Source organism: Caretta caretta, chromosome 14 (assembly GCF_965140235.1).
Source record: "Caretta caretta isolate rCarCar2 chromosome 14, rCarCar1.hap1, whole genome shotgun sequence".
NCBI classification, from domain to species: domain Eukaryota; kingdom Metazoa; phylum Chordata; order Testudines; family Cheloniidae; genus Caretta; species Caretta caretta.
The window spans coordinates 46815489-46826020 of record NC_134219.1 but is presented as its reverse complement, the minus strand read 5'-3'; the positions used below and the strand labels follow the sequence as shown (position 1 = coordinate 46826020).

Below are 10532 nucleotides of genomic sequence, written 5' to 3'. Positions count from 1 at the left end.
TCTCTCCTCTCCCCACCAGCTTCCTGGCAGCCCAGCTCCTCTGGGCAGGGGTGTAATAGAAACACACGACCGATCTGGGGCCATCTCTATCGCCAGTGTGACCCCACTGAGGACAACAGCGTGGTGCAAAGGATTAATGCGTCAACTGAGCTAATTAATTGGTTGATAGACGTATGCCAGGGGTTATTTGAATCCCTGCAGTGTGACAAGTTTGATGCGGATTTCCTAGCCTCTAGGGACTGCACTGGGGCAGAAGAAGTAGAAAAAGACTAATGAAGGCCCACTCAGTCCAAACTGAGACAGCCGGAGGGAGATGATTAAAAGGAAGAGCCTTGCTCACCTGCAGGCAGAGAGAGCAGATCTGAGGCTGAACTCACTCTCCCAGAGAAGAGATTAAGTTACTGTTGCTTCTTGCTGGCTTTAGGCATGGAGTGCCCCACAACCGCATGGGAGGGTGGGTGGAGAAGCCCAGGGACTCACAAGGGGGCACGCTGGTAAGGACGTGCTATAACACAAATCGAATTTGGGCCTGGCGTGAGTGAGTGAGACTCTCTATGGCAAGAATGCCAGGGAAGCATGCTCACGCTAGGACAGCCTTGAGCTTCTAGCGCTGGGGATGAGGGCGTGAATTAAATTTAAGTCGCTTTACACCCCTGTTGGTAGGACTTGCTTTACCATAGCAGCCAGAGAAGACTGGGCTTCACCCTCACGTAGCTGACTAAAAGCGTATAATACTGACACTGAGTGGCCAGGAGACATTTGATCGCACTCTGCTAGTGTTGGAAATTCCTAAGAAGGCAGGAAGGTTTACGGTAGGTTAAAAAAAATATTCAGACAGCTGTGACTTTATTATTGCGTGTATTGCAGTCGCATCGAGTCTTCAGGAGACATCAGTGCCCCCCTTGTGCAAAGATAAGTGAGACACTCCCTCTACTGTATAGCTTATCGACGAAATAGAAATCCTGTCGCAGACAGGAGGGACAGGCACAGAGATAAATACAATAGTAAAAACAGATTTAAAAAAACAATCACATTTACTTATGATCAAGGCTACGATTTTGGCACTGGTATTTTTATGTCAACTCCTGGACAGGACATGGACAATAAATAATAAATGATGGATGCCCAAACCCTGCTGCTCAGGGTTGAATTATTGCATTTTCAAGAAGTTGTGGAGGGCTCATTTAAAAAAAAAAAAAATCACAGCATCTGTAAGATCCATGACAGATTTGTAGCCTTACTTATAATTATTAATGTTACAATACAGTTCCAGCCAGGGCCCCATAGCGATGGGATGGACACACACATACACACAGTCCCTGCCCCAAAGTGCTTACAATCTACATGGAGGAGTATCTCATTTTAAAGATGGGAAACTAAGGCACAGGACGGTGGAAGGCCCGATTTTCAGAGTAGCTCAATTCCCAGTTAGGCAGCTGCATGAGCCTTCGGATTAAACACCCCACTCACTGTCTGAGCTCTTGAATATTCGGCCCTGAGTGACTCACCCATAGACAGGGAGTTGGTGGAAGACCCGGGTCTCCCAAGTCCCAGCCCGGAGCCTTAAGTGCAAGGGCAGCCCTGGCCCCACAGGGGAAGAAGTCACATCCAGGATAGTGCAACGATCGTAGCTGTGTAACGCACACAGAAGGCACCTGCCCCTCGGCCATTCAACGCTATTCACGTGCTCGCTCTCGGCTGCGTTGGGGCAGCCGGCTCAGGTCCCGGGACTGTACCACCTCTCCATTCGATGGGATCTCCTCACCAGCCTCTCCGTCTCGGGTTCCAGCCTCGGGCAGATGCGAGACACGGGCCGGTACGCAAACGGGCGAGTCTGCCGAGTCCAAGATCCCTTCCTCTTTGCAACCACGACGGGTTTCCGGTCCTTCTCTCCCACGTTTCCAGCGGACATAAAGTGCAGCAGCAACAAACAAAGCAGCAACGAACCCCAGCGATACCCACATGCCACTGTGGCCCCTTGGCTCTGGAAAGAAAACCAAAGATGAGAGTCAGTTTAGGCACAGCTGGACTAAGAGAAGACAAGTGTCCCAGTGGTTAGAGCCCTTGCCTAGGTCTTGGGAGACCAGGGTTCAATTTCCTGCTCTACCTTTGAGTCCTTCTCTGGGCCTCAGTTCCCCCTCTCCAGTGTGGATAATAGCATTGCCTTCTCACAGGGGTGCTGTGAGGCTGAATCCAAGGTGCTCAGATACTAACATGACGGGGTCCAGATAAATATTTTAGAACAAGCCTTACTGAAAAGAAGCTGGCCTCTGCCACAAAGATCTGTTTGCACAGCACCTAACATTCTGGGGTCCTGGCTATTAACCCAAGGCAAATAATACATTAGAGTCACTCAGACTAGAGCAAGGGTAACCTCATGTTGCTGCCTCTCATGATGTTTGGTGCGTTCCTTAAAGCCCCAGCTCCTGGAGTCCTGTGATTAGAGGAGACTCCCCGCTTTCATTTGGGTCTTCTCAGGGAAGGTTTCCAGCCCTTGGGGCTGTGGGGAGAGTTTGAAAACACAGTCCCTAGAGGTAGGTCCAAAAGGGGGACGGAGACTGAGCATTGCAATCCCCTGCCACCCCAGAGCATGGCACCCTGGCTCCCTATACAATTCAGAGGCCCCTAAAATTGGGATTCACAGAAGCCAGCGTGCGAGGCAGGGGGCTGCCTAAGGTAGCCAGTAGGAAATGCCGAGGAGAAGGCTGTGAAAAGCCGCCTCCCTCCACTTGCAATTCACAGCCAGGCGCCCTCTCCTGGAGTTAAATGCCTAAGCAGGGTCAGTCCATTTTTGAGAAGAAACAAGATGGCAGCGGTTAGAGCATTTGCCCAGGGTGTGGGAGACCAAAGTTCAAACCCACGGAGAGAAGCAAAGACTTGAACCCAAGTCTCCCACCTCTCTGGAATGGGCTGTACCCACTGACCGCCAGGAGGGACTGAGGGACCCCCCCAACGTTGTTCCACTGGGCATAAATAATTAGCTGGAGAGCCCCAAGAAATTCGCAAATACAAGACACCATGGTAAAAAAACAAAACACAAACACCCACCCCTCAATGGCAGTGCCCATCTCACGGAGCTGGGCCTGGCTCTCCACTCCTGTGTCGTGACCTGGCGCATGGGGTCACATCACCGCTCAGGTATGGGGGCAGCCGGGCCAAACCGGGCTGGGGGGGTGGGGGGATTGGCCCTATAGGACAGGAGCTGCCGCTGCAGGGTGAGTGCAAGGCAGATTCACTCTCCAAACCTTCCCTTGCCCAGCCTGGCCTGGCCAGGCCCAGGGCTTCCCCATCTCCCCCAGGGGACCTGACCCCCCCATACCACCATGTGGATAAAACAAAACCTCACACAATTCCCTCCAAATAAGACATTATTTAAAAAAAAAATTCACAGGGCTCTAATTATCTGACAGCCCCCGGCTGCGGGTGATCGCTGGGATCAACACACAAACACCCAGAGTTCTGGGTAAAAGCTGATCAGGCACTGACCCAGTTCTGCACAATCCTGCTGGGAAGTGCTCCTGTAAAGAGATTCAGGTCATTAATACTTACCCCGCTCCAGAGAGCCGTTGGAAAGCATCCCTCGTCTACTTCCCTCTCCAGTCCGATTGGCAGTCCCCTCTCTGACAGCGGGAGTCTCCGATATAAGTGGTGGGAACAAGACAGGACCTGCAGGCAAACAGGAGGGCACAGATGTCAAGGCAAGGAGGCACCATTAGGTCAGCTGATCTGATCTCCTATATAACCCGGGCCAGAGGACCTCACCCAGGGGTTCCTGCGTCCAGCCCATATCTGGTGGTGGCCTAGAGCTTTTTTTCCCTGAAAGTCATCCAGTCTTGATTTAAAGACTTCGCGGCGATGGGAGGCTGAGATACACAGCACCTTGCAGGAAGCAGTAATGCAATATCTAGGCTCTGATCCAGCCCTTCTGCCCATCCCCGTAGTATCGTGCACTTCATAGTCCCTTTAAAGTATTTATCCTCCCAACATTCCCCACCACGGTGGGGGAAGCACCGTTATCCCCTGTACCAGGGCGGTTTGCTCCTGGGCTGGAGAGATTAGGGCCAAGCCTGCCCTGATCACAGGAGTCATCCCAGCCGAAGGGAATCCGGAGATTCCAATGTAAAGGGCAGTGTGGGGCTGGGGGAGAGGGGGGGTGGTTGAAAGAAAGTTGAGCCTGACAGCAAGCTAGGGAAGGCCAGGAATCAGGAGATGTACTGAGCTGAAATGGATACAATACTTGGTGTGTTTTGGGACCGCTGAATTCTGCGTTTGGACAAACTCCGTTGCCAGCCTGGAGAAAAGCGGTTCAACAATTCTGGGTGGACAAAGTGATTGGAACCTGTGTGAGTTCTTAAAGGGGGCCCGATGAAGGGGAAACAGAGGCAGATTGGTGGCCACGATACTATATCCCCTGACAGAGGCGCACACACACAGACTTCGTGCCAGATTTGTAAAGGTATTTAGGCGTTGCTGTGCACAGGGTCACAACGCCTAACTGAGTTAGGAGCCTACATCTCTTTTCACAAGGGATTTAGGCACTTAGGAGAAAAGATTCCATTGATAGACAGAATTTCAGCTCCCATGTGCCCAAATGCCTTTTGAAAGAGTTAGGCTACTAAATCAATCAGTTAGGGGCTGCGACACTGTGCATAGCAACGCCCAAGACCTTTACAAATCTGGGGCTAAGTGACTTGGCCAAGGTCACACAGACAGTCTGTGGCAGAGCTGGCATTGACCCAGTGTCTCCCGAGGCCTGAGCCGGCAGACCAAGCACAAGGACCTCCTTCCTCCCTAAACATGGCAGAAGAAACAGACGCCCAAAGGGAGTCATAAACAACACTGAGCATGTAGAAAAGGAGGACTTGTGGCACCTTAGAGACTAACCAATTTATTTGAGCATAAGCTTTCATGAGCTACAGCTCACTTCATCGGATGCGAATACAGACAAACACGGCTGCTACTCTGAAAACTGAGCATGTATTCGGCATTTCTCATCCATAGACGTCCAAGTGCTTTACAGAGGTGGTCAGTGTCATCCCCACCATTTTACAGATGGGGAAACGGAGGGACAAAAGGGGAGGGGGGCAGCAACATGCCCAAGGTCACCCAGAAAATCAGGGGCAGAGTTCTGAATGAAAGCCAGATCTTTGAAGTCCCAATCCAGCCTTACCCACTTGACCCATCTGCCTCCAAGAAAGCAATCCCAACTGTCGACAAGGATCTCAGGGACAGCGAAGCCAGAAGAACTATGCCGCTCTGAACGACATCCCTGGGAATTATACACCACTTCCGCACATCGGATGGAGGGGGGAGAGGCTGTGCGCGTGAGACTGAACTGGAATTGGCCGTAAACCTCAAGGCAAGGCACCTGGGAAACTTACCAGGCACCGTCAGGTTGATACGCGCCATGCAGATTTCATGAAGGTCACTGACGACTCGGTATTCTCCGGCCATCCATTCACTTGCGTTCTTCACAGAAACGAGGAGCCAGCCTGAGACAGCGATCCGTCCCCGGTACGTGCGGCTGTAGTAATTCTGCTTTCCTTTACTAGTGAACACCAGGATGGGGTCACAAGCAGTGTCGGAGGCCGTGATGGTGGTTGGCATCTTACACAAACGAGATGCCTTCTTGGGCAGGTTAATTTCAACATGCCCAGAGGAGCCTTCGGGCACAGACAGGTTATAGCGGGGACAAGCTCCAGACCCTAGAAGGAAAAAGGTGTGTGAGCGACAAGTGGATTCTACGCTGCTCTTGTGGAAGACAATGATTTCCTCTGGAGAGGAAGCGGGCATGCTGCAGGTCCGGGGCCCAGGAGCAAAGCTAAAGCTGGCTGCGGACGGGTTAGCTCAGGGCGTGGATGGCAGAATGTCGCGGGTCAGGACTATGGGGCACTGGCAGAGCTGTGGGCTAGGGCAGCGGAACCTTCCCAGAAGTGGGGGGGGGGCCCCCCACGGGCCCCCATCCCCTCTGTGGCCCTGCCCCCACCCCCGGCCAAGCTGGAGTGGGGCTGGAGAGCCCAGGCCCCTCCACCTGCCTGAGGTGGGCCCCCCAAGAGCAGCTCCTGGCCCATGTATCCACCCCCCAGACCCTCTGCCCAAGGCGGTGGAGGGTCCACGGCTCCCCACAGTTGCCTGCGTGATTGTTACCCCCACCTGGCTCCAGCTGGGGGGCAGGGCCTTGGAGCCACACTCAGCCCTGGTAAGAGCCATGCAGGCACCTGCAGATGCTCCACCTGTCCTGGGCAGGGGGGGAGGGTGTCCAGCGGGCGGGGACTGTTCTCAGGGCCCCCCCACCCCAGGAAGGTGGAGGGTCCATGACTCTTCACAGCTGCCCAGGCTCCTGGGTCAGGCTCCAGCTGCCAGGAGGGCTGGGGGAGGCGGGGCCTCAGGGGGAAGAGGAAGGGCAGGGGCCAGGCTTCCCTGGCTGGGGGGCAGGGGGAAGACAGCTCTGGGCTGGAATAGTTGTGGACATCAACAGAGCTCAGCTGGGGGGGGGAAGACCAGGGCTTGAGGGAAGAAGTGGGGACTGAAGGTCAGGACAGAGGAGCATCCGCAGAGCAGGAGGGTGGGAAGCCGGGGGCTGGAATAGCAGAGGGAACATGGGTCAGGATTAAGGTGAATTGGCAGAGTTAGGTGGGAGTGATCCCCGTGGGGCCTGGGATCAAGGGGCACTGGTGGATGTAGGAGGGAAGCCCAGGGCTAGAAGAACTATAGGGCACCAGGAGAGCGGTGTATACCGAAATTGCAATACTGGGGTACGGGATGGGTGCAATATGCTCCATGGAAAGGGAGACCAACCTTCCCCCACCCCCCAGCCAACATTTCAAAGATCCCCAATGCAACTCAACTCGGGGGTGGGGTGGGGGGGATCTAGATTTAAGTGTCCAGATTTGGGAGGGGGGAGAGCAAGAGGTGAGGGTAAATATGGTTAAGAGCCACCTGGACACCTTGCCCCTGCAAACACACACACCCATCTCCTGCCCTTGGCCAATAAAATCTGTCAGTGCCTCAGATCCCTCCCCCCCCACACACACTTTTACCGTGACTCACCCTGCTGCCATCTGCAAGAGGCCAGTCCAGCCTACCAATGAAGATCATTTCTTGCAGTTTCCCACCCCCACCATCCACTCACTTGCACAGACCCAGCTCCTTATTTTCCAGCCCTGCCTTCTCCCCATAGCAATGGGGGGAAAGACATAATCCTCCAGACCTCCAACTCCCTGTTACCTCCCAGCCCCATACTTGCTACCTCCCCCCCACCAGTAAGGAGACATCCTCCTCCCCATCTACTCCCTAGCTGCTACCCTGCAGCAAGAGGATGGACCACCCCCCCTCCATCCATCCCGAGCAGCCTGCTACCCCCATCCCCAGCAGGAGGAGCATTCCACCCCCACCCCCCTATTCTGCCGCTCTCCGAAATAAGGATCCCCCACCATATCCCCTCTGAACCCAGCACAGCTGTATTCCGTCCCCCCATTACCCATCTCCCCTGCCCACCTGCCACATGCCCAGTCCCTGGAGTCAGCCAGAGGGCCCCCAAAAAGATCAGGGTCTTTAGTCTCCACATTGGCCCAAGTAGCAGCTGTTGAGCGTGTCTGTCTCCTTCCGCGCACACAGCGACAATGGTTGAAATTTTCTTGGAGGCTCCTATTTCCCGGGACTTGTGCAGACATCGTCATGAGCTGGGACGAGGGATTGGTTCCCCTTTGCGCCGGCCCACATCAGCTCTGCCTCCCTGGGCCTGAGGGGGAAGCCGCCACCTGCTTCTCAGCCTTCTCTGGCTTCCTGCGCGAACAGCTGAGTCGCAGGAAGCCAAAGCGGCGCCTTCAGGGGAGGATGCGGTGCTCTGCACCCACCAACTTTTCCCCTTGGGTGCTCCAGGGCTGGAGCACCCCTGGGAATTGGCGCCTAAGGTGCTACTTTTGGCCGATTAAATTTCTCCCTCCCGGAACAACCGGTTCTCAAAGGGCTTCTAAATTTAACAACCGGTTCTAGCGAACTGGTGCGAACGGGCTCCAGCTCACCACTGGTTGTGCCCCCAGCAGACCACCCCGCTAAACTAAACACCGATCTGACTGTACTCTGTGGGTACACACTACACGGGTTTGCAGGATCCCACCCACGCTGGGACAGCACTTTTCTGACCAAGATGATTTTCCAAGTCACCTGTGTCTCCTCCTCCTCCTGTCCTAACCCACTCCACACCCAGAGCCAGGGACAGAACCCAGGAGTCCCGATTCCCAGTGCCCCCTGCAGCTCTCACCACTAGGCACCCCTATTTTCCAAGGGCAGAGATTTTCTGGTCTAGTTCCAGTCCTTATTAGGAAGCTGCTTTGCTGGCCAGCAGGGAAGCACCCATGCAAGCTGCGGGGGGGGGGGGGGCTGAATGAGAAATCCTGCGTTTAGAGATCGCCTTTCACAGAGGCTCAGAGGCCAGGGCAAAGCCTGGGAGTGAGAGATGCATGGTCCAGGGCTGCTCCTGGGAAGATGGAAGGTTTTAGGCAGCACCCCCACCCCTGGAAGCTCTGACCCTCACTTCCCTCCTAGCCCTCCCCCGCCCTGAACACAGAGCAGCCATTCTAAGTGGGGCAGGGGGGGACGGGGCACTCAAGGCACTGCTACAAAGGAAGTTCACAGCTTACCGGCTGGCCGGCCCCCTTTCAGTGCAGTATCCCCTGCAGATGAGCCATCTCCCCCTCTCTGGGCACGAACAGCCAGGCGTGCTCTGCAAACCCCCTATTCCAAGCCGGGCAAATACAGCACCTAGGCACGATCAAAACCGCGGGATTTAGCCCCGCCTGTCTGGAAGCCTGGTGATTGGCTGTCATTAGCATACTGTACTGTCATTAGCGTACGCAGAGGACAGCGTGTAGCAAATGAGCGGTGATCTGCATAACGCGCGGGAAGCTGCAGGGCTGGGGGGCCGCCCCGCCTGGTCTCGTGTGCATTGAGCCAGCTGCTCTGGGTTCCCTCCCAAGCAGAGGTTGGTGTAAAGTGGCCCTCGCTCTGTTGGAGTCAATGAGTCAGATCCCCCCCCAGGGTGAAACCACTACTCTAACCCTTAGGCAACGCTCCCCTCTCAAAGCCAAGATTGGAGCAGCTGCTTATTGCTCCCCTGCATGCTGCTGTCTAGGAAAAATAGCTTGTGTAAAACCCGCTGCCAACGGGCCTTAGCGGGGTTGTCTGCTCGGTGTCCCCATCCAGTATCCTCATTTTGAACCTCTGACCTTCACTCTGATCCCTAAAAAGAAAAGGAGGACTTGTGGCACCTTAGAGACTAACCAATTTATTTGAGCATAAGCTTTCGTGAGCTACAGCCCACTTCATCGGATGCATCTCTGATCCCTGTTTTTCATTAGTTGTCTCCCGGGACTCAGTTGGTCCCTGGGTCCAGTGGTCCCTCCCGCTGGGCTGGGGGAGGGGCCTTTAACAGTGGGTGGGCTTGAGCCTGCCCACTTCCCGCATTTTTTCGTATAAAATCTCCTCACTGTATTTTCCACTTTATGCATCCGATGAAGGGAGCGGCAGCTCACGAAAGCTTATGCGCGAATAAATTGGTTAGTCTCTAAGGTGCCACAAGTCCTCCTTTTCTTTTTGCGAATACAGACGAACACGGCTGCTACACTGAAACCTCCATCGTGGCCATCTAGTCTGCCCACCTGAATGGCACAGGCCAGAGAACTGCCCCCAAATAATTCCCACAGCAGATCTGCCCTGCTCACATTTCCCGGCCACTGGGCACAAGGGAGGGACACGGAATTCAGCCTCTTCACCAGCTGTAATAAATAAAAAACCAAGCAGCCACATGGCGCCGAGCTTTGCCCCCTAGGGGGATCAGCCCTGGGTCCTGGTCTCTTCTGCTTCTCTCCTTACAGTGGAGGGAGGTGCTTTGGGGTTATTTTAATTTGCAAGCTAGTTTCACATGAGGCAGGGCAGGTATGGGGGCAAGTGGGAACACAGAACAATACTTGCAAACCGTATCTATTCAAAGCATAATATGAGATAGCAGGAGACCCTGAGCCAAAATGCCCAAGTCAGTTTAGTAGGGCTCATACAGCTGGGACTGAATGCAGAATTTGGAGCATTGTCGTTAAGGCATAAATTGGGTGGTTAGAAGGCTAGTGGGGTGTCAGATGGCAGGAGAACGTAGAGCTGGGAGGAAAAGGATAAAGGCAATAGGTGCATTCAGAAAGAGAAGCAAGGTTGTTACCACCGCTACAGACTAGGGACCGAATGGCTAGGCAGCAGTTCTGCGGAAAAGGACCTAGGGGTGACAGTGGACGAGAAGCTGGATATGAGTCAGCAGTGTGCCCTTGTTGCCAAGAAGGCCAATGGCATTTTGGGATGTATAAGTAGGGGCATAGCGAGCAGATCGAGGGACGTGATCGTTCCCCTCTATTCGACATTGGTGAGGCCTCATCTGGAGTACTGTGTCCAGTTTTGGGCCCCACACTACAAGAAGGATGTGGATAAATTGGAGAGAGTCCAGCGAAGGGCAACAAAAATGATTAGGGGTCTGGAACACATGACTT

At 54.2% G+C, this 10532-nt stretch overlaps 2 protein-coding genes across 2 annotated transcripts in view; one reads left to right on the top strand and one right to left on the bottom strand.

Annotated features, from left to right (window-relative positions):
- Positions 1-10532, top strand: part of LOC125621688 (C-type lectin domain family 2 member B) — a 37570-nt gene that overhangs the window by 9977 nt on the left and 17061 nt on the right. The gene's annotated exons all lie outside the window — the stretch shown is intronic.
- LOC125621682 (uncharacterized) lies at positions 1052-8716 on the bottom strand. The gene is made up of 4 exons (XM_048818811.2): positions 8643-8716; positions 5382-5705; positions 3550-3666; positions 1052-1984 (listed from the first exon to the last, which is right to left on the bottom strand). The coding sequence occupies exons 2-4, from the start codon at positions 5605-5607 to the stop codon at positions 1677-1679; spliced, it is 651 nt and encodes a 216-aa protein (XP_048674768.2). The 5' UTR covers positions 5608-5705; positions 8643-8716; the 3' UTR covers positions 1052-1676.

Bases quoted from the DNA above. Each gene is read 5' to 3' on its own strand.
- LOC125621682 (XM_048818811.2), bottom strand. From the start codon at position 5,607: ATGCCAACCACCATCACGGCCTCCGACACTGCTTGTGACCCCATCCTG. The intron at 3,667-5,381 runs GTAAGTTTCCCA...GTTTGCCTGCAG, and splicing joins TATCAACCTGACGGTGCCTG to GTCCTGTCTTGTTCCCACCA. The intron at 1,985-3,549 runs GTAAGTATTAAT...TTTTCTTTCCAG, and splicing joins CAACGGCTCTCTGGAGCGGG to AGCCAAGGGGCCACAGTGGC.